The sequence below is a fragment of the Eutrigla gurnardus genome (assembly GCF_963514095.1).
Source record: "Eutrigla gurnardus genome assembly, chromosome: 7".
In the NCBI taxonomy this organism is placed as follows: domain Eukaryota; kingdom Metazoa; phylum Chordata; class Actinopteri; order Perciformes; family Triglidae; genus Eutrigla; species Eutrigla gurnardus.
In genome coordinates this window covers 14945452-14970385 of record NC_139921.1, presented here as the reverse complement: position 1 = coordinate 14970385, position 24934 = coordinate 14945452, and the positions used below count along the sequence as shown (strand labels likewise).

Sequence of the window (24934 nt, the reverse complement as noted above, 5' to 3'; positions counted from 1 at the left end):
AGAACAAACTGCTCACATACTGCTCCACTCGATGGGATTTTCATCCAATCAGAGATTTTCATTCCATTTCAGTCATTTATTATTTCTACAATCACTGTATGTATATTCAGTAGGCTAAGTATCTCTCTGTGCAGCGGTTGGTGTTGTTAGTCCGCCATATATTCAGACTTGTGACAAACGATGCAGCATGTGATCAGTGTTACTGTGTGTAAGTAGATCTCGTTGATCATCCTCAATGTTTCCTGTTCACTCTGTCAGAGCTGCATTTAAACATTTTGCTGCTGCTGCTTCACATTAAAACACCTCAACTAGATAAACTTTTATTGTGGAGGGGTCACAGGAAACACAATAGTTGTGTCCAAATTCAGCGGCTGCATCCTTCGGAGAACGCAGTTGACGTAGAATGCGAAGGCCGAACCGAGCGCTCTCCGAAATGAGACGGTGTGATCTACAGAGGACTTGCCTCTTAAATTATATGATATTCTCTTTTATTTAGATCATCTAACCGTGGCTGTTTCTGACACTATTAATGTTATTATACTCTTGGATAAATATCATATCCATTGTGCAAAGGGTTAGGGTTAGGGGTTAGGGTTAGGGTTAGCTTATTTAGGTGAGGTGAGCTTATTTCTCACTGCTTTCAGAAACACCTTTCGTTGAACTATTTTCGTAAAATAAGAGAAAGTTTCCAAAAGAGCCGCCATGTTGGTCTGCGTGAACTCCGGAGCAGACAGGACAGCAGTGAAAGCGATCGTCCAATCAGGTGCAGCCATGAAGTGTGCGTGTGATTGTATGAAGGAGAGCGCCTGTCAATCATCCTCTCGTGGCAGCCTGCCAAGCGTGCAATACTGGGAAGCGGCGCGTCCACTCACGTTTAAAATCACCCCTGTGGACACGTACCTTGATTGGGAGACGAGGAGGAGAGGAGGCGTGGACTGGGATTAATACAGCCGATTCAGATCTTCACCAATCAAATGAGCTCCTCTCCTCACCTTTAATGCGTTAGGGGAGGTTCAAGGTACGTGTCCACAGGGGCGATTTTAAACGCGAGTGGACGCGCCGCTTCCCACTATTGCACGCTTGGCAGGCTGCCACGAGAGGATGATTGACAGGCGCTCTCCTTCATACAATCACACGCACACTTCGCCACCCTGCACAGCCCTGCGCTGCGCCACGAAACTAGGGCCCTAGAACTTAAAAAGAAGCAAAGCTAATGCTACACAGGCTAATGCTAGCAAAACCACGAGCTTGGACCAGAGGATGATGCAGCGTACGACTGCGGTCAAGCCAGCCGACACTTAAATCTCCGTGGTCAAGCCAGCCGACACTAAAATGGAAGTGCCCCCATATACTCACATTGATGGTAGACGCATGCAGATTGCCCAGATCGGGGAGTGGGTAACGGCTGCGGCCGGCCGCAATGCCAACATCTGCGGCGGGAGGCGGGGCTAGACCGGCTGGACGGTCAAGCCTCGCCCGGCTGGACGGTCAAGCCCCGCCCTCACGGAACCACCCCCCAAGTAGTCCACCCCTTCCTGCTCCTTCCCTTTCGGCGAAACTGGAGAAAGGAGAAATCCTGTTGGAAAGTGATGTCGGTGAGTGAAATTACGTTGCTACAATAAATGCAATAAATGAAAAACTTTATTCACATCTCACGGCGCTTTTGTTGTTTAACGTGTGTGTGTGTGTGTGTGTGTGTTTGTGTGTGTGTGTGTGTGTGTGTGTGTGTGTGTGTGCGCGCGCGCTGTATAACGTTATATCGAACGTCACAAAGTCTTATGAGGTAGCAAAAATAATAGGAAAAGTTATATTGTTGTAACGTTGGGGTATTCCTGCTGCAACCATGCTCAAGAATATGCTATGGCAAATTGAGTAACATGTTATGCTTTCCTTTCAGGAGTGACAGAGATGAAGCAGAGACGTTCTGATTGAAGTCATCATTGTTCCTTGGCTTTCTACTGCTTCTACTGCTCAGTTTTGACCCGAGTCTTGGTCTTGGTTTGAGGTCAAACAATTAATTAAATGTTAATTTTGCATATATTTTTTCATTGTATGGCAGCGTGTGTAAAAGACGCTATATGTGGAACACAGGTTAATAAATGAAGACAATTTTCTTGAGTCCTTGAGTCATTTTATCTGTAGTAAGATGCTGCAGATGATTTATCAGTCTGTGGTGGCAAGATTGTCGTTTTTTTTCCGTTCTGCTGGCGAGGTGGCATCAGAGACAAGGATGCAAGGCAGCTGGGTAAACTACTTGGTGGTGGAGAGATGTACACTGAAGATGTGAGAGGCCATTCAGAACAACCACCAGGATCATCCACTTCATAACATCTTTATGGATCAAGAAAAAAAGGCAGTGGTGGACATCTCCCCTTTCTTCACTGCAGGATAGATAATAATTGTACTTTTTTTATTTATTTTTTTACAGGGAAATAGCTTGGTCTGCATGAATGCTGCACCCATATTATATATGTGTGTGTATTTTTAATTTTTTTTGCCTGACCTACTGCTAACAGATTTCATAGTTTGATGTCTGTGTGTCTGTTCATTGTTGCGAAATAATCAAAACATTTCTTTTGGTAATTATTTGCATTATTTGCTATCACTGGCTTTTTTCAATCATCTATCATTATGATATTCCATGAAAAGGGTTGCACTTTTTTACTTACTTAACCAGTCAACTGAGAACCACTGTCCTTGATTACCTGGACAAGTCCCAAAATACACTCCACACAAACGGGCACATACAGTAACAAAGGCTATGACACATCAATACAGGACATGACGCTGTATAGGTGAGAAGTAGTTAAAAAAAGTTTTCCAAGGTATGTTTTTTAGACTGATGCAGACCTACATCATTGGAAGATAGGAAAATGATATGCTTTCTTTGATTGTTGTACAGTCTGCTGATTGATGATGCCTACATGATTTATGTAGCCTATAAAATAATCACTCACTTCTCTGCATTTTGCTGTTCTCGGGTTTCCGTTAATGACATAAACAATGACAAACCTATTTATTAATAGCAAAAACACAATATGTCGCTGCAAAAGACATTGCAAAGACAGTTTTTATGTTCACTAAAGTTTTATTATAATTTTAGATCAATCTTCAGTCAAATAGTCGTTTAGTAAATGTACAGCAGTAGGGAAAAATCCTCCATCCAGGCGCTGTTTCTACCGAGTTTCCGAAATCCCGACTGTCCCTGAACTAACCACGATGACGTAGTGCACTCTAGGCAGAGCTTGGCGTGTGACGTGCGTGTCATGGGCGGGGCTTGACCGTCCAGCCGGCCAAGCCCCGCCTCCCGCCGCAAACGTACGAGTCGGGAGCGAGCGTCTTACAAAGTTAGCGGAAGGAACCAAGAGCGACAACTTCCGGTTTCAAAATAAAAGCTAAACAAATCGTATATTAAAGGAAAACACCACCGCATTTCCATACTGAACTATGTTCTGCTCTGATCTTAGACGAGGTGATACATACCTCCCTCTCCTCTGTGCGTGCACTCAATGGCTCTTGCGCGCACTCCGTGCAGCGCTAATTTGCTAGCATGTAGCTTGTCCCAGTATATTCCTTGGGATCCAAAGGGGGGTGAAGTTAGAAGCGACCAAGCACTTCCACGTTGTCCCTATTTAAATACGGTTACGTGAGTAGTTACACGACCCAAGTTTGGTTACACAAAATTAAACATGCCAATTTTTCTAAGCGGATAACAAGGATAACTATATAGTATGGTGGAATAACAACTGGAAGCACTTCGACGTCGGCGCAGTAATATCATCACTCAAAACATGACGGGACTATATACCTTCTGCTTGTTTTCACAACCCTGTACGATGCACGTTATAACCATGATGTTTGATTGTTCACAAACTATCTTACTTCAACCTGATGCTTCCTCAACTGTGCACAAACTACTACAGGTAGTGTAGGCGACGGCGTGCAGGTCACGTAGGTTCTATTGACGGAAGTAAGAGGGGGAGCGGAGTGATGATATTACTGCGCCGACGTTGAAGTGCTTCCAGTTTCATTTTGTATAACCAAACTTGGGTCGTGTAACTACTCACGTAACCGTATTTAAATAGGGACAACGTGGAAGTGCTTGGTTGCTTCTAACTTCACCCCCCTTTGGATCCTAAGGAATATACTGGGACAAGCTACATGCTAGCAAATTAGCGCTGCACGGAGTGCGCGCAAGAGCCATTGAGTGCACGCACAGAGGAGAGGGAGGTATGTATCACCTCGTCTAAGATCAGAGCAGAACATAGTTCAGTATTGAAATGCGGTGGTGTTTTCCTTTAAAAGAAGCAAATAACAACTTCCGGTTTCAAAATGAAGCCAACCAAACTGTATAAGAAGCAAATATATTTTTATATATGAATTTGAGTTTTTATTCACATTAACTACAAACATATTGTCTATGTCTCTTATAAATTCACAGGAAATTGGCACTTCATTGTGAGGAAATTCTTCATTATGTGTGTTGCTGAAAAGATAATTTAACATTTTTTTCAGAAAATGCCTGATAGACTTGCGTTCAGGACATCTTAGACTCCGTATATACTGTCAGAGAGAAAGAGGAAAACATTTTTATTCGGGTGTCCAACTCCCTCGCTCCTCTTTTCATGCGCTGATCCATGTGTTTACAGTCCAATAGATTCTATGTTTGGACAAATTTAAAGCGCTTGCACAGCTACTGTATATATTGGAAGTCAAGCATTTTTACCGTACCAATTAAGGTATATTACAAAGTAAATGTCCTACATTTTTACAGAATACGTTGATTTATCAATGTCTGGGGTGCTATAAAAACACCTTTGTCAATAATTCCAGAATGACACTGATATATTTCTGTTGAGGACATCTCTGACTACATACACACTGAAAATCAAGCATTTTTACTGTACCAATTAAGAGAAATTACAAAGTAAATGTCTATACATTTAACGAATAATAGGTGGATTTCTGAATATTTAAGGTGCTATAAATACTTTTCTCAATAATTCCAGAATAACACTGATAGATTTGTGTTGAGGACATCTCTGACTACTTACACACTGAAAATCAAGCATTTTTACTGTACCAATTAAGAGAAATTACAAAGTTAAAGTCCTACACTTAACGAATAATAGGTAGATTTCTGACTATTTGAGGTGCTATAAAAAATACTTTTCTCAATAATTCCAGAATGACACTGATTGATTTGTGTTGAGGACATCTCTGACTACATACAGTACATACTGGAAATCAAGCATTCTTACTGTACCAATTAAGAGAAATTACAAAGTAAATGTCAATACATTTAACGAATAATAGGTGGATTTCTGAATATTTAAGGTGCTATAAAAATACTTTTCTCAATAATTCCAGAGTAACACTGATAGATTTGTGTTGAGGGCATCTCTGACTACATACATAAAAATCAAGCATTTTTACTGTACCAATTAACATATATTACAAAGTAAATGTTCTACATCTTTACCAAATACGTAGATTTCTGAATATTTGGGGTGCTATAAGAATACTTTTCTCAATAATTCCAGAATGATACTGATAGATTTGTGTTGAGGACATCTCTGACTACATACATATCGAAAATCAAGCATTTTTACTGTACCAATTATATTACAAAGTAAATGTTCTACATCTTTACCAAATACGTAGATTTCTGAATATTTGGGGTGCTATAAGAATACTTTTCTCAATAATTCCAGAATAACACTGATAGATTTGTGTTCAGGACATCTCTGACTACATACATACCGAAAATCAAGCATTTTTACTGTACCAATTAAGAGAAATTACAAAGTAAAAGTCCTACATTTAACGAATAATAGGTTGAGATATGAATATTTAAGGTGTTATAAAAATACTTTTCTCAATAATTCCAGAATGACACTGATTGATTTGTGTTGAGGACATCTCTGACTACATACTGGAAATCAAGCATTCTTACTGTACCAATTAAGAGAAATTACAAATATTACTTAAATATTCAGAAATCTACGTATTCGGTAAAGAGAACATTTACTTTGTAATATATGAATGAAGCATTTATGCTTACTTGGTGACTTAGCTGATATGGACTGCTCCAACATGATAATTGTGGGGACTTTAATTGTGTGTTATGCCCAACGATGGATAGACTTAGACTTCCCCCTTAGACAAATAAATCTGAAAATGCCGAGGCTGATTCAAATATTAATAAGGAATTTGATCTTTTAGATATATGGAGGCATTATATCCCACTTTCAAAACAATACACATTTCACTCTCAGCCTCACTTGTCAGCTTCACATATTGACTATATTTCTGTCTCCAGGTGTCTCACATCTAGTCCAACATGTAGATGTAGGCCACATTGCTCTCTCAGACCACACTCCTGTAGTCGTGGCAATGCAACCTCTTGTGATCGTTCATTCTCTTGGAGAATGAGTACAACTCTGCTTATGGAAGACACATCCCACTGCGACATTGACCTGGGATGGTGGCGAGGACATTCCAAGATGGCAGCACACGTCTCCTCCTGTCTCCAACTGTGTCTGTTTGTTTTACTAATATGACTGAGCGATTTTTCTGTAAGTCATCTGGGAACATTGTCATTCGAACATGTTACCATTCAAGACATCCTGGTTATCCCATGAAGACCTGGATCGCTTTTCCTTGGCTTGTCGGAGCCTGTCGCCTTGACACGCCGTTGATCTGTCTAGAGGGGGAGTAGGCTTCATATTCCTGCTTCTTCTTGCTGCTGCCCTGGGCTGAGACTGGCTGTTTCTGGACTGACTGGCTGTTTCTGGGATCCCCGCTGGACCAGTTTTCTCATTCTATTCAAAGCAATGTACCGGCTTGATTTCCTGTTTACGTCTGAGACATGACAGGCATTGCTTTCAGCTGATTGGGTGGTCGGGAAACCACGGAATGGATTTCTGGACTCTCCCTGCACTGGTTGTTTTTCTTTCGAAGCAAAAAAAAGACTTGTTGCTGCAACATTTATGTCTGTGTTGGACTATGTTTTATATATGAATGCATCTTTGAAATGGTAACAGTCTCTGGACACGGTCTACCACGGAGCACTGAGATTTATCACCAATTTTAAAACCATCACGCACCATTGGTCCTTTTATGCTCGAGTTGGATGGTTTGCCCTGTCCACCCGCAGACTCCATCATTGGCACATCCTTATTTATAAGACTATCCTTGGTGTTCTTCCTTCATACCTGCAGAAATATGTAAGGCACAGGAAACAATCAGCTCCGCTCTGAGGATCTTATCTTATTTACTGTACCTAGAGTCCGTACTGTACTGGAGAAAAGGGCATTTAGTTATGCCCTCCGCATGGAACCAGCTGCAGAATGAACTGAAACTGAAGGAGCTGGTTTTAAATCCCTTCTTATTGATGTTGATACAGACTCTTCTGTCTGTACATGCTTTGTTGGATGATGTTCTGACTATGACTATATTTATATGTTCTCTGTTGTTTCTAACCCTTGTCTATAATTGTGGAACTGTGTTGCTGCCTGTCTTGGCCAGGACTCTCTTTTAATGATTTTTAATCTCAATGAGACATTTTTCCTGGTTAAATAAAGGTTAAATAAATAAAATAAAATAAAACTAAATATTTAACAGACCAAACTGATTTGTTCTTAGAAATGAATGATAAGAATGGAGCTGACCCAAGATCTGTGTGGGATGCTTATGAAGCTTACATGAGGGGTATGATAATATCATCTACAAGCCAGAAGAAAACAACTTGGGATAGAAAATTAAATAAAACAATTAGAGGAGGCCTCTAATTGATCAGATGCAACCCTTATAGAACTAAATTCAACTTGAACAGCATTCCATAATCTGATAACAAGGAAGGCAGAAAGCATGGGAAATGAATAGGTGTTGCTGGCTCTGCACAGGACAGGACTAAGAGAGATACACTGATTCAGAGTGTTACGATAAACACTCAACACTAGATGACGTGGCTGCTGGAGAGCGAGAGTTTAGATGACACATCAGGATGCATTCATTATGGTTGACATATAGAACTAGATACACCCCTTTGTTCTCATGTATATTACGTGTATGCATACATTATAATGGGGAATATGTTGTGTTTTGTTGTCACCTATGATTATGATGTCATGGACATTTTATAATTCTGTGATTTATGCGAATGGACTAAGGAGTGAGCAATAACCTTGATGATATCATACTTTAATTAGACTTTTTATACCCCCACACAGCAAAAAATAGGACATGAAAGTCTTCTATTTTCAAGTTCAAGGGCCAATTGGCATATGGTCATTCGATTAGAGGATAAATGGTAATTGGTAATCGTTAATTATAAAGGAGTTTCCCAGCCTGAATTGGCTTGAAGGTGTGGATTCTTCAACTTGATTAGTGAGGTTTCCTATTTCTTTTTGCTACTCTTTAGGAAGGGTGGTTTTTGGAATGGGAGGCAACAGCTGACTTGTGAGATAGCCTGGTTCTTAAATCAAATTCTGTCTTCGTGGAGGCCAGAGGTATAAATTAAGTTCTGTCTCTCTTTGTGTGCATTAGAAGCTAGCTATAGGAAGTTTAGCCCATATAAGGTAGTAACAGAGACCTGTTTGGCACCAAAAAGGCCGGAACTGGCTGAAGCTAAACATCGCCGTATAAGTAGAGATATAGCTTTGGGATCGGGGGCAGAGCAAGCCCTCTATCTTCTATTGGAGAGGGAGAGTATCAATTCACCAAGGTGACAGAATGAGCAGGAAGTAGGTCCTGAAGGAAAGTGCTTTAAAAGAAGCACATGTGGCAGGGAGAGTTTGGATTTCCTGAATTCCAAGGCTCGGTAGGATTTCTCAAGCTTTAGGCAGGACTTTGCCAGAGATTGGGGAAAACTGGGTGCGGCTGCACGGTTTCAGACACAGACTTTAAATCTGTTTAAATATTCCACCTGCCTGCCTGACTCCGCTGATTCATTTATCCTCAACCTACAAACGTCTACATGTTTGAGGAAGACCGAGAAACAACAGTATTCTACAAACATTGTTTTCTGTACTTGGATAATACATTTGTTCTTGTACTGGAGTACTTAACTTAAGCAGTTTTACACTGTAGTATTACTACTTTTTCTTCAGTAGAGATCTAAGTACTTCTTCCACCGCTGTATGTGAACATTATTTTATTGAAATATGAGAAGGGTTTTCTGTCACTCACTCACACAATATTCAGATACAGTTTATGTTGTGGGATCACTGTGTCTCTCCATCATCAGCTGTCTGTTTGTTGAGTTTTATTTCGTTCAATGAAAACAATATATATGTTTGTGTTTCTCCAGGACTCCAGGTTGAAGGAAATCACAAATCAACAGGTAAATAGAGAAAGAAAGAAATACGTTTTAGTTGAATCATTTCTTTATTAAATTTACTTCTTTCACTGACGACTTTCTTCTTTCTGTTCAGAGCCTGATGATGTCAGGTTGGTGGGAGGAGCCAATCGCTGTGCTGGAACACTGGAGGTGAGACAGGGAGACTGGAGACCAGTGGATGGCGATGACTGGACCCTGAAGGAAGCAGCTGTTGCCTGTAGAGAGCTGGACTGTGGCTCTGCTGTTTCTGTAGGACTGAGAGAGGAGTCCTCAAGAAGACCTGTGTGGAGGATCAGCTCTGACTGTGTTCATTCTGGTTCCACTCTGAGGGAGTGTGCAACATTAGTCCGGTCTTCCTCCATCCTGAATCTCACCTGCTCAGGTAAGCCCCTCAGTGACATCATCTATGACATCATCTATGACATCATCTATGACAGTAATGTACCAGAACAGCAGCAGACTGATGAGCACAGTGTCAGTAAAGATATCTGTATGAGAGAAACCTCCACGTGTGCTGCTTCAGGAGTCCTCTGGGCCGACCAACAAGCAGCCTGAAAGCACTCCTTCTTCAGCTCCACAGCTTTCTGAGCCACTGGTTTCCACCAGCAGGTTCTTTGGTTGCCACCATAGCAGGCACCAAAAGTGGCCACAACTCTGAGCAGCCCAGTCGGGGGCTCGTCAGTATCTCCACCCCCACATGGAGACCTTCACCCTGAACACCTCCTTAGAGTCCAGCTCAATGGCTTTTACATCTTACAGCTCTGTTTCTAAACACAGCTTTATTCTCAGGAAAATAAGAGAGAACCCAAAGTTGTAACTTCTCTGTGTGGAGAGCAACGTTTGTGGAGTCTCTGAGCAGAAGGAACAGAATAGAGGATCTGCAGATGATGATGTGTTACTGGTTGAAACATTGAAAGTGTTGAACAATGGATAACAGTTGTTAGAGTTTGTTCAAAGAATTAGTTAGTGAACGTCAAATTCACCCAAGGAGGAGATCAGAGATAGAAGTAAAGTTGACGTCAGACTTTAATCTTGTACAAGAGGAGCAGTTACAATGCAACAACGTATGAGGATGCTGCAGAGGAAGTGCTCAAATCAGTGTTGTGATTTGAGTCTTTTAAGGGTTCAGGAGATAATGCGTCATTGACAGTTAATCATCGTGCAGAACCAGACATCCTGACTGCCAGGCCCCTGATAACATTTAGGTCAGCATTGGGGATACTAAAGTAATAAACAGTTCACATAAAGGTGTAACCTGAACAAAGAAAACTTTAAGACATGAGGTTATACAAAATTCTTATATCAGAATGTATTCATGTTAATGTGATGTAACACTGCTGCAGGCTGTGGTGTTCTAAACATGAAATTTATTTAAATTTCTTAGTATTCTCAAAAACCTGATTTGTCAAAATAGCTTCCATGTTCCAACACAACATCATTACTCACCTGCAAAAGGTCAGAACTCACTCAAAACATTGAAGTCGTGCTTCAAAACAAAGTTAGTGTCTCACATAAAAAGTCTCTGCCCTCCAAATGAAAAGTTAATTTGGCCTCATGTAAACAATGGTGGTCAGAATGTTTGGATGTTTTTCAGGACGGCATTGTTTCCTCTACTAGAATGTTCTTTTTGTCCAGTGAACTGAACAGTAAACTGAATACTATCCACATGTTGATTTCATCAGTACAAGTTTCTTTTACAGTATTACACACTGCACTCACGTTTCCATGGAAACTGTTCCTGTATTTTTATTCTTGCCCTCCCGACACCACCACAGGTCCTTCCTCCTCCTCTTCCTCTTCCTCCAGCAGACAGTTGCCCTGTTCATTATGTACCTGAGCAGCTTCCTCCATGTTCAGACATTGTGGTTATTCTGTTGAAGTCCAGCTCTATAAATATGTTTGGTAACAGCCATACTCATGAATAGCACCTGTCAGCTGACTGGAGATGCCGTGTGATTGGTTGATGTAAGATGGGACAAACTCCTCATTGGTTAGTGAAGTTCAAGTTTCTCCTGACAGACAATTTACCAGTTTAGTGGACGTTAGAAAATACTCCATAGTATATATTGGGTCCTATCTTTTACCCAGCACATTGCACTTTCAACACCAACACAAGTATCATCGCTAATTTCCATCCGACGCACAACGGATCTTTCTGCCAGATTCGCACGGCGGTAAGATAGGAAACTAACTTACAACTAACAAGTTTCCCTGGTGCTATGTTGGTGTTTCAGAAACCATTCCACCACAGACCAGGTACAACCTTGTTTAAAGTCAGTGGCGTGTTATTTAGATGCTATTTTAAGGGCGCATGCTTGGCCATATGTAGCGTGTGCACAACGCGCGTACACCTGCTTCTCTCGTCCACAGGGACGCAGCAGTTCCCATTGATGCAAACCATAAATAATTACAAGAAACAACATTTCAACACTGGGGAAATCATTGTGGAGTCCATGAGGATATGAACAAACAGGCATATATCTAGCGTTTAGCTCAGGAGGTAGAGCAGGTTGGCTGGCAATCGCAAGATTGCTGGTTCGATCCCCGGCTCCTCCTAGCACCTGTGCCTGGTGTCCCTGAGCAAGACACCTCACCCTAATTGTTCCTGACAAGCTGGCTGTCGCCCTGCGTTGTTGACTCGGCCGTCGGTGTGTCAGTCATTACTGTAGAGCGCTTTGGATAAAAGCGCTATATACTGTAAATGAGGCCATTTACCATTTACCATTGTACCGTCACGGTGCGGCACCTTGGGAGGAGGGCCCGCTGTTTCCCTGTATACGGTCAACGTGGTGGAGGAGGGAGGGAAACGAAGGGGAGGGGTGGCTCAACTGTGTGGACGCAGGCCAGTCTTCCATGACACACACACACACACACACACACACACACTTATAAGGCTTTTACTGCCAGCACACCAGTCTCCTCTGCAGTGAACCGCTCTGCCCGTGCTCCCGGTAAATCCACCACTCTAATAGCAATCAGCCATGGAACAAGCGCTTCTCGCTCTTAAAGGGAATGGGAGATGACGCTCTGATTGGTTTATTGCATGTTACGCCCAAAACACACCGATTAGTAACGAAGCCACTGAAGACCAACCCTTTTTAGATCTGCGTTGGGCACAAGAGTCATTAACCCGCCGTTATAATAGCAACAATGTCCGAGATCCGCCCACAAAGACACTTGAGGCTTCAGCTTCAGTCCGCCACAATAGGGCCCAATGATATTCATATGCCGACACATTTAGACGGTTGAACGGACTATTGTGCATGTGAGGACTCACACCATGAACAAATTCATACATGTTTTGAAGAGAACAACTATTCAACTGAGAAGCAACATAATCAGTTTTGATCAGCAAGATATGTTCAATCATTAAAGGAGAAATCCGGTCATTTTTGAACCCATGTCCGTTCCGACTTATTAGAAGCAAAAAACCCGACAAAAATTGACGTTGCCTAGCCCGAGATCTGTACCTGCCTGGCAGCCTTCCAGACTCGCTACAATGCTAACCCATTGGGGCACCGTTGTATCTGCTTTCCTGGGCCACAGAAAACAATTCCAAGACCTATGCAACACAGGTTGGGTCCGTACGAGACACCACGGCGCTCGTTTAGCACAAATAGTGTGGCAAAACGACATAAATATGTGTGTTTTAGCATGAAGTTACTCACCTCAAATCACCCCGTAGATTAGACATTAGCAGTAGACAGCCGAGCGCCTGTCGTCCCTCCCAGTCACCGCAGAAACGAAGACGTTTTCCTCGTAGTTTTGATTTTGTATCCATAAAGAAACGACCGAGCAGTGCAGTCGTCATGTCCGTAATAAATCCATGAAGCTGTTACGTCCATATGTATGACTGTTACAACATAGCAACATAGCTTCAGCTAGTAACGTTCCGGGCGCTCGTCCGTCCCACTAACCACAGAAACATAGCAACGATAGCTTACAGCTAAACAGTAGCCGGGAGCCAAAACAATGGAAGACTCGCGCAAGTTCCCGTCTCCCGACGTCCTCACTCTGGAGCTGTTTTCAAGCCACTAGTGACAAACTTCTTTCCATCGAGTAGTGCCGTCATGTCCATATGACAGTGTAACTAGCGCTAGCCTACATAGTAAGATTGCTTAGCCTTTGTGACAGTTGAAGCTGCTACAGCGACAACAAATCTCGCGCAGTCTCAGTAGGCTAGTTGTGTTGACGGCATGAGTGGGAGTCGCGTGTCGCGTGTAGCGTGTAGCGCGTGCAGACTGCAGTCTCTCATCAACAGAGTGAGAACAAAGTGACCCTCGCGCGACTGTCCAAGATGTTTCACTGTACTGGCTTGAAAACAGCTCCAGAGTGAGGACGGCAGACGGGAACTTGCGCGAGACTTGCATTGTTTTGGCTCCCGGCTACTGTTTGTAAGCTATCGTTGCTATGTTGTAACATAGTCGCACATATGGACATAACGGCTTCATGGATTTATTACGGACAGGACGACTGCACTGCTCAGTCGTTTCTTTATGGATACAAAATCAAAACTACGAGGAAAACGTCTTTGTTTCTGCGGTGACTGGGACGGAAGAGCGCCCGGAACGTTACTAGCTGAAGCTATGTTGCTATGTTGTAACAGTCATACATATGGACGTAACAGCTTCATGGATTTATTACGGACAGGACAACTGCACTGCTCGGTCGTTTCTTTATGGATACAAAATCAAAACTACGTGAAAAACGTTTTCGTTTCTGCGGTGACTGGGAGTGACGACAGGCGCTCGGCTATCTACTGCTAATGTCTACTCTACGGGTGATTTGAGGTGAGTAACTTCATGCTAAAACACACATATTTATGTCGTTTTGCTACACTATTTGTGCTAAACGAGCGCCGTGGTGTCTCGTACGGACCCAACCTGTGTTGCATAGGTCTTGGAATTGTTTTCTGTGGCCCAGGAAAGCAGATACAACGGTGCCCCAATGGGTTAGCGTTGTAGCGAGTCTGGAAGGCTGCCAGGCAGGTACAGATCTCGGGCTAGGCAACGTCAATTTTTGTCGGGTTTTTTGCTTCTAATAAGTCGGGATGACCCTGAGGACAACGGACATGGGGTCAAAAATGACCGGATTTCTCCTTTAATGGCACAAATTATAGATACTTTTACTCATTTGCATGTATGTGTGAAACATTTACAATTTGTTTAAAAGAATGAGAAATGTCAATCTGTTTTGAAGCAGTGGCCAGCGGTTTGGAGGTTTACGCAATTGAGAAAAACTGTAAATGATGAACTGATTGAGGAATTGTTTTGAGTCCAGTTTCAATCACTGAATAGTTTCATGGAATCTTTTTCTCTGGTGTCTGGTGTCTTTTCTCTCTCTCTCTCTATTTGATCTTATATCATCTCTCTCTCTGACTCTGTCAGGCTGCTGAATGGGACTAGTCTATGCTCAGGCAGACTGGAGGTGCAGTCCAACCAGTCCAGTTTGAATCACTGAATAGTTTCATGTCATCTTTTTCTCTGGTTTCTGTTCAGAGCCTGATGATGTCAGGTTGGTGGGAGGAGCCAGTCACTGTGCTGGAACACTGGAGGTGAGACAGGGAGACTGGAGACCAGTGTATGGCTATGGCTGGACCCTGGAGGAAGCAGCTGTTGTCTGTAGAGAGCTGGACTGTGGCTCTGCTGTTTCTGTAGGATGGAGAGAGGAGTCCTCGTATAGACCTGTGTGGAGGATCTGGTCTGACTGTGTTCATTCTGGATCTACTCTGAGGGAGTGTGCAACATCAGATTCCTATTCCTTCGTCCTGGATCTCACCTGCTCAGGTAAGCCCCTCAGTGACATCATCTATGACATCTTCTATGACTGTCGTTTTCAAACTGGGGCGTGCCGAGTAGGGTTCTATGACGGAATCACATATTTTGACAATGAAAATGTAATCAACTGTAAAATGCGGAATTTTGTTGAATTTATAAAAATCAACGTTTCTCTAACATTATAAGCGTTTGTCGAAAGAAAAGAGAAAAAAACACGTTGAGTCTCTACAGTGTTTTAGTGTTATTAACAGACTAACCGCTTCATCCAGCGTTTCTCCTCTCCGTCTGTTTCACTGAGGGGCGGGGCTGACACACACACACACACACACGCACACACATCGATTGATAGTCATGTCAAAGATGTTTATTTATACGTTTTCTCTGAGTTTTGTCATCAAATGACCCACAAGAATCCACGTGATGAGCAGCTCCAAACACAATCTGACGTTAGAAACATTGAAAAATGAACTGATTCACAACTGAACCTGAAACTTAAATAGCGGAGAGTGGATCGACAGACGCGCTGACTTCAGACACGGTGAAAGTCCATAAATGATTGCACATACATTTGCATATTTATGCACATGTTCATAGTCTCTGAATAACAAGGAATTATATTTAAAACTACTAGAATGTTTTAGGGCCCTCTATGGTCCCTCTATTCAAAAAGGGGGACCAAAGGGTGTGTTCCATCTATCGAGGATCACACTCCTTGGCCTCCCTGGTAAAGTCTATTCCAGGGTACTGGAGAGGAGAATTCAGCCAATAGTCGAACCTCAGGTTCAGGAGGAACGATGCGGTTTTCTTCTTGGCCGTGGAACACTGGACCAGTTCTATAGCCTCCCCAGGGTGCTTGAGGGTTCATGGGAGTTTGCCCAACCAGTCCACATGTGTTTTGTGGACCTAGAGAAAGCATTCAACCCTTTGTCACCGGTTCTGTTCATTATTATTATGGATAGAATTTCTAGGCGCATTTCTAGGGGATCTGGTTCGGGAGCCACTGGATTTCATCCCTGCTTTTCACAGATGATGTGGTCTTGTTGGCTCCTTCGGGCCAGGGCCTCCAGCATGTCCTGGGGCGGTTTGCAGCCGAGTGTGAAGCAGCTGGGATTAGGATCAGCACCTCCAAGTCTGAGGCCAACTCAACCGTGGTTCTCAACCTTGAAAAAGGTGGCTTTCTCCCTCCGGGTTGGGGGAGAGTTCCTGCCTCAAGTGGAGGATTTCAAGTATCTTGGGGTCTTGTTCCCGAGTAGGGGTGGGAATCGAGAACCGGTTCCTACTCAGAACCGGCTCCAACTAACCAATTCCATCGGAATCGTACGCCTCCAACGTTATCGATTCTTCTTAACGATCCCGCACCACGTTTTCCGGTTTACTCGAAATTTTGCGTCGCGGTACTTTGCGTCACTCTCTGCGACGACCCTGCGCGCGCCGACAACCTATAAACAACAAGGCAGCATCATGGAGACGAGGAAGTTATCGAAAGTCTGGCTACATTTCACCAAACGCGATGAAAATGCTGCCGTGTGTAATCAGGGGAGGCATAGACCCATTGTAGCGTATACACTACAAAAGATCATGTTGTCTTTAGAGCGTCATAACTCCGTAATGGTTTGCGCTACAAACATGCGTTTTTCCCCCTCTTAAACTAGAGAAACGGGGCTAAACAACGGTACCCTGCTTGCCCATGTGAGCGATTTATTTCTGACAACAAAACGAATGCGTACATTTGTAAAGATGTCACTAGATGTCTCCGTGGCGCATTTCCCCCATTTGTTTATGTATATCGATCAACTTCTCATCCGGCATCTTGCTAGTGACGTATAGAGTTACGTTTATGCATCGGACATTCGTATTTGCTCCCGCAGCGGCTTTTACAGCCAGTCGGAAAGCCTGATTTACGTTTGTACGTGTTTGCCCAAACGGGAGACACACACACAATCCAAACAAGTTTCTATGTTGAGCTTTTCTTTCGTTATAATGGTTTGCAGTGCTTTTTTAATAAAATGTGTAAAAATTCAAGGTGCGTTTTTTATTTATTTTTAATTTATGGGCTAAAATCCCCTATTATAGTGTAAATAAGTATTTATTGAACTACTCAGGAATCGGTAAGAGAATTGATAAGGAATTGGATCAATAGGCAGCATCGACAATGGCATTGATATTGATAAAAACGTATCAATTCCCACCCCTATTCACGAGTGAGGGAAGGATGGAACATGAGATCAACAGTTGGATCGGTGCGGCGGCCGCAGTAATGTGGTCGTTGTATCGGTCTGTCATGGTGAAGAGAGAGCTGAGCCGAAAGGTGAAGCTCTTGATTTACCGGTCAATCTAGGTTCCTACCCTCAACTATGGTCATGAACTTTGGGTATTGACTGAAAGAATAAGATCCCGGATACAAGAAGCCAAAATGAGCTTCCTTCTCAGGGTGGCGAGGCGCTCCCTTAGAGATAGGGTGAGGAGCTCCGTCCCACGGGAGGAGCTCGAAGTAGAGCCACTGCTCCTCCACATTGAGAGGAGCCAGCTGAGGTGGCTCGGGTATCTGTATCGGATGCCCCCTGGACGCCTCCCTCGGGAGGTGTTCCAGGCATACCCCACCAGGAGGAGACCCAGGACACGCTGGAGTGACTACGTCGCCCGGGTGGCCTGGGAACGCCTTGGGATCCTCCCGGAGGAGCTGGAGTAAATGTCCGGGGAGAGGGAAGTCTGGGTGTCCCTGCTCAGGCATCTGCCCCGCGACCCGGCCCCATGTAAGTAGACAATGGATGGATGGAGTTTTGATTCATCATCCACATGATTATACACAATTTGATGGGAAAAAAAGTGTCTTTAATTTTAGCCCCGGAATTTGGGGGAAAAAAAATATTAAAATGGATTTCATGGGTGTGTGTGTGGGGGGGGGGGGGGGCATGACATTTTTTTTATCTACAAAGGGGAGTCCCTGCAGAAAAAGTTTGGAAACCACTGATCTATGACATCATAACAGTATTGTACCAGAACAGCAGCAGACTGATGAGCTCAGTGTCAGTAAATCAGCTGCTGAATGCACCAAGATATCTGTATGAGAGAAACATCCAAGTGTGCTTCAGGAGTCCTCTGGGCCGACCACCAAGCAGCCTGAAAGGACTCCTTCTTCAGCTCCACAGCTTTCTGAGCCACTGGTTTCCACCAGCAGGTTCTTTGGTTGCCACCATAGCAGGCACCAAAAGTGGCCACAACTCTGAGCAGCTCAGTCGGGGGTTCGTCAGTATCTCCACTCCCACGTGGAGTCCTTCACCCTGAACACCTCCTTAGAAGGAGAGAGTCCAGCCCCGATGGCTTTTACATCTAACAGCTCTGTTTCTAAACACAGCTTTATTCTCAGGAAAATAAGAGAGAATCTAAAGTTGAAACTTCTCTGTGTGGAGAGCAACGTTTGTGGAGTCTCTGAGCAGAAGGAACCGAATAGAGGATCTGCAGATGATGATGTGTTACTGCTTGAAAACATATTGAAAGTGTTGAACAATGGATAACAGTTGTTAGAGTGTCAGAATGTTTAGATGTTTTTCAGGAATAATTTCAGGGTCCTTCCTCCTCCTCCTCTTCCTCCAGCAGGCAGTTGCCCTGTTCATTATGTACCTGAGCAGCTTCCTCCATGTTCAGACATTGTGGTTATTCTGTTGTAGTCCAGCTCTATAAATATGTTTGGTAACAGCCGTACTCATGAATAGCACCTGTCAGCTGACTGCAGATGACGTGTGATTGGTTGATGTAAGAAGGGACAAACTCCTCATTGGATAGTGAATTTCAAGTTTCTCCTGACAGACAATTTACCAGTTTAGTGGACGTTAGAAAATACTCCATAGTACATATTGGGTCCTATCTTGCACCCAGCACATTACACTTTCAACACCAACGTAGTATCACCGCTATTTTCCATCCGATGCACAGCGGACCTTTCCGCCAGATATGCACGTCGGAAAGATAGGAAACTAACTCACAACTGTTAACAACTTACTGCTATTTTAAGGGTGCATGCTTGGCCATATGTAGCGTGTGCACAATGTGCGTACACCCGCTTCTCTCATCCACAGGGACGCAGCAGTTCCCATTAATGCAAACCATAAATAATTACAAGAAAAAACATTTCAACACTGGGGAAATCATTGTGGAGTCCATGAGGATATGAACAAACAGGCATATATCTAGCATACGCCCCCCCAGCCTGTTAGCGGAGGAATGTACCGTTACGGTGCGGCGCCTTGGAAGGAGGGCGCCACTGTTTCCCTGTACACGGTCAATGTGGAGTCTGGAGGAGGGCAGGGTGAAACCGCGATACTCCCAGTGGTGTGTGGAGGAGAGGATGGAGGAGGCAGGGAGACGAAGGGGAGGGGAGGCTCAACTATGTGTGGACGCAGGCCGGTCTTCCATGGCACACACACGCACACACACACACACACACACACACACACACACACACACACACACACACACACACACACACACACACACACACACACACACACACACACTTATTAGGCTATTACTGCCCTTACCAGCACATCAACCTCCTCTGCAGTGAACCGCTCTGCCCGTGCTCCCGGTAAATCTACCACTATAATAGCAATCAGCCATGGAAGAAGCACCTCTCGCTCTTGAAGGGAATGGGAGATGACACTCTGATTGGTTTATTGCATGTTACGCCCAAAACACGCCGATTAGTAACGAAGCCACTGAAGACCAACCCTTTTTAGATCTGTGTCTGGCAAGAGTCATTTATCCGCCGTTATAATAGCAACAATGTCCGAGATCCGCCCACAAAGACACTTGAGGCTTCACGCTTCAGTCCGCCATAATAGGGCCCAATGATGTTCATATGCCAACACATTTAGATAATTGAATGGACTATTGTGCATGTGATGACTCACACCATGAAATAATTCATACAGGTTTTGAAGAGAACAGCTATTCAACTGATAAGCAACATGATCAGTTTTGATCAGCAAGATATATTCAATCATTAATGGTGCAAACTATAGATAATTGTACTCATTTGCATATATGTGCTAAAACATTTGCCATTTGTTCATAAGAATGAGAAATGATAATCTGTTTGGAAGCAGTGGCCAGTGGTTTTGAGGTTTACACTTGTTGTTTTGAAAATATTCATTATCTCTTGAGAATTGTGGCAAAGCAATTGAGAAAAACTGTAAATGATGAACTCATGGTGGAATTGTGTTGAGTCCAGTTTGAATCACTGAATAGTTTCATGTCATCTTTTTCTCTGGTGTCTGGTGTCTTTTCTCTCTCTCTATTTGATCTTCTATCATCTCTCCAGACTCTGTCAGGCTGCTGGATGGGACTAGTCTGTGCTCAGGCAGACTGGAGGTGAAGTCCAACCAGTGGTGGTCCTCAGTGTGTGAAGCTGACTTTGGCCAGCAGGATGCAGAGGTGGTCTGTAGGGAGCTTGGCTGTGGGACTCCTTCAGTCCTCCAGGGGGTGCTCTATGGAGACGTGGGGGCTCCAATGTGGACCAAAGAGTTCCAGTGTGGAGGCCATGAGTCTGCTCTCCTGGACTGTAGAAGCTCAGGCTCAGATAGAAACACCTGCTCACCTGGCAAAGCTGTTGGACTCACCTGCTCAGGTAGAAGAGGAGCTGCAGCTTTGATCTGGTTCATTTCTGTTCTCATCAAACTCACGTTGCTCTTTGACTGACGACTCTCTTCTTTCTGTTCAGAGCCTGATGATGTCAGGTTGGTGGGAGGAGCCAGTCACTGTGCTGGAACACTGGAGGTGAGACAGGGAGACTGGAGACCAGTGTATGGCTATGACTGGACCCTGGAGGAAGCAGCTGTTGTCTGTAGAGAGCTGGACTGTGGCTCTGCTGTTTCTGTAGGACGGAGAAAGGAGTCCTCAGACAGACCTGTGTGGTGGATCTGGTCTCACTGTGTTCATGTTGGATCCACTCTGAGGGAGTGTGCAGGATCATTCTCCTCGTCCTCCATCGTGAATCTCACCTGCTCGGGTAAGCCCCTCAGTGACATCATCTATGACATTATCTATGACAGCAAGGTTCCCAGTATGTTCCTTCCTCTGTCCCAGTGACAGTCAGTGGTTTCCACTGGACTGAACTGTAAAGTTCTCCAGGACAATGACGTCCTAGAATGTAGAGAATTTGGCTGGTTTCTGGCAACTTCAGACCCTCCATAGACTGCTGAGCTTCACCTGGCAAGATACACCTGTCTGTCTCTCTCTTGTCTCCCTCCATCATCTGCTGTCTGTCTCTCTCTTGTCTCCCTCCATCATCTGCTGTCTGTCTCTCTTGTCTCCCTCCATCATCTGCTGTCTGTCTCTCTCTTGTCTCTGTAGCGAAGTATGTACCTACGTAAACTATGTATGTAAGGAAACTAAGGACGATATTAAAATATGTATATCAATGTTTATTAATATACAAATTTAATACCTGCTCTCGTAAAAAGGGGCACCATCTGTTGGTCGGGCAGAACTTTATAGAGTTCACTTTAATGCCTCTAATGACCACTTATTAATTAATTAACAATTAATCAATATAATTTAATAAATCAGTGTAATTTCCTCAGATCATAAGCTCTTGAAATAGGGATCTTTGTATTCTGCACAGGAGAAATATCCACGGACAACGACTTTATGATTTAGGGGTATTTATTGATTAACTAAGGTTTAAACAAAGGGAATAAAAGAGGATAAGTGGAATCATTTTAAACACATAAAACACAAGAAGTATATATAACTGAAAGAAATTGATTAATCATGAAGATAGGGAGTTTGGCGATGAGGACAAGTGTGTGTTTCTCCTAAGAAGTTGGACTTTCTTAGTAATAAAGCAATGCCTCAACGGATATAAGATATTAGAGAACGCTATTAATTAGTTTCACCAGAATGTGTCGGTTTTACATTCTGCAGCGTGGTCTCAGCTTTTCCTCGGAACCCCAAGCAGTGACTCTTCCCGTCGGTGAATTAGAGCACTACAGTTTGCAGGCCGTCTGCCGAGGGATAGTTCAGGACCGTGAGCGCCGCTCTGCAGTGGTTTTCGTAGCTGGTGTCGTCTGGTCTGGGCTGTCTCATCCTCAGGTTGCTGCTGCTGGGAAGCGACCGGTGGTGTGACGTTGATTCTCAACCCCCCTCTCCAACTCTACTCGACGAGCTATTGGAAACATTCTGTCTTTATGCTACACGCGGCGGCGTGATTTTAGTTGAACCCAATCCTGAGGAGGGGCCGTCCAGGACGGCCTCCAATAGAATCACTCATAATGCGATTCCCTAAATGTATATAATATGCTGATCACACACAATCTCACCCTTATGGTCAAATTTGCCTCATAACACATTGCATATGGTTCTCACACAGAAAAATAGGTAAAAATGAATGAAACATTAACTGTAAACATTTCTCTGTACAAATCATTTTGAACTAAATATTTTTGATAGAGTTGAAAGGAACTTTGATCCAACACACACAAATGCAAACCTATCAAGCTAGCCCAAACAAGTTTGGTAACATAGTAAGCATCTTGTCCTTGGTGATGCGGGCAGATTAATAAGCAAACATATTTTCGTCTGACTGCGTGAGTGCAGTAGTTAAGTCCATTACAATGACAATGTTAATTTTTAGCAATTTTGGTAACTTCTCTGTCCTTTGGCGTAGAACGACGGGAAGTTCACCAGTAGGCTTATAATTCTTCAATGATTATTATGGATGGTTCTAAACTAATGTTGAACACATATCTCATCCTTTTCTTGGATTGGTCAAAATGTGAACATGATTTCCTGCAGAGTTCATGTGACCTCTCTCTGCATGCCAGCAGACCAGGTCATTAGTTTATGACTCCCAAGAGGGGAGGAAGGGGACTTCACCATGCCTTGGGAGCAAATGGTGAGGAAGAGATACGGTGTTATCCTTTATACTTCAATCGAGGCTCTCTGTCAAACAAAGGTGTTAATCAGTTTCCAGATGTGTTTAGGTGCCTCAAAGTCTGGTGACTCTGAAGGTCTGGTCCTTCTTGTTCGGGGGTGCGTGGAGAACTTGTGGATGCTCTGATTTAAGGGTTCGTAAATACTCTAACCGAGCCATAAAGCGGCCTCCATTTCCTCCAGGTCGGTCCAGTGACCTGAAGGAGAATGTTTACTCATCTGCTGCGAGGGGACCTTTGTCTGTATTTTTAAAGGTGAATAGTTCATCTTTCGTTCGTTGAGAAGTCACATCCGAGAATCGTGGGGCTGTGGCCCCTACACAAAGGACTTAGAAATAAAGTGACAATGGCTTTAAGAAAGGCAAAAGCTTCCTATTTCTCTCAGTTAATAGAGGAGGCCAAAGGCAATTCTGCATCCCTTTGGAAGCATTTAAACAAACTAACAAATAAGGTACAAGCATAATAAGATAAGAGAACTGAGGATCGGTGGACAACCAACAACAGATAGTATGCTTATTGCAACCGAGTTTAATCGTTTTTTTATCCAGTCAGTGGAGGAACTTGCTCAAAGTTTTGATCCTCTATCACTAAATAACATTGAAAGGGAAGATTTACCCAATTCATTTTACATCAGAGAGGTCAACGAAACTAAAATCAGCAAAATATTAGACAAGTTAACTAGCTCAAAATCCAAAGATGTGTCTAACTTGGACACAGCTTTTATTAAGCAGCATAGTTCCTCAATCATAAAACCATTAACTCATTTAATAAATCTTTCTATAACATCAGGAAGGTTTCCAGATCAATGGAAAACAGCTGTTGTTTCTCCCATCTTTAAATCAGGGGACACGGACCAGCTATGTAATTATCGTCCAATTTCTATACTCCCTGCACTGTCTAAGATTTTGGAAAAAGTTGTGACAGAACAACTAGTTGGCTATTTAGAGTCAAACCAACTTCTATATCCTGAGCAGTTCGGGTTTAGACATAAACACTCCACAGAAACAGCGATTAGTTTTTTTGTTGAAAATCGTAAGCGTATTATGGATGGGGGTAATGTCGTGGGTGCAGTGTTTCTCGACCTAAAGAAGGTGTTTGACACTGTCAACCACGACATACTGCTATCAAAGCTGTAAAAATTAATTTTCCAAACAAGCTCTCAGCTGGTTTGCTTCCTATTTACATTCAAGAAAGCAATGTGTGAGGATCGACCAAAAAAAGTTGGTTCCTCAACATAATAATATTGGCATTCCCCAAGACTCAATCCTGGGGCTGTTGCTTTTTAGTCTTTACATAAACGACCTGCCTGAAGCTGTCCGGGGGCTGGTTGTCAGCTTTATGCAGACGACACAGTCATATACGCGTCAGCTAAGACATCTAGTGAGGCAGCTGAGATTTTATTTTCATTTTTGAGCAGGGTATGTGATTGGCTTTATGATAATAAGCTCACCCTAAATAAGAAAAAGACAGTTTCCATGTGTTTCTCCATCAAAAACACACCACAATCAGAAGATTTTTGCATAACATTGCAGGGAGAGGAAATTGAGATGGTAAAAGATTTTAAATATTTGGGTGTAGTTCTGGATTCCAGACTTAAGTTTGACAAGTTTGCTTCAAACTAATTAGACATCATATACCAATCAAAGCAGCTCAGCTTTATATGCATGCCATGATTTTTTTCTCATATGTCGTATCGTGTTACAGTGTGGAGTCAGGCCTCTCCGACTACAATTAAGTTAATTGCATCTTTGTATAACCAAACCTTAAAAATAATGGCTAAGAAACCTATAAAGTGGCATCACTGTCACATTTTGAAGCAATATAAATTGCTTAGTTTTGATGATTTCCTAAAGTTTTCGTCTGTCAAAATGGTTTTTAAGTGT

The 24934-nt window shown here is 43.2% G+C and overlaps 1 protein-coding gene across 1 annotated transcript in view; it reads left to right on the top strand.

Moving 5' to 3' along the window:
* LOC311015864 (scavenger receptor cysteine-rich type 1 protein M130-like) overlaps positions 1-24934 on the top strand; it is a gene marked incomplete at its 3' end in the record, with an annotated part of 214626 nt that overhangs the window by 91 nt on the left and 189601 nt on the right. The window contains exons 2-4 of the mRNA XM_084013304.1: positions 9314-9346; positions 9438-9725; positions 20441-20746. Coding sequence (XP_083869430.1) covers positions 20629-20746 — 118 coding nt within the window. The 5' untranslated portion in view covers positions 9314-9346; positions 9438-9725; positions 20441-20628. The remainder of the gene's footprint in view (positions 1-9313; positions 9347-9437; positions 9726-20440; positions 20747-24934) is intronic.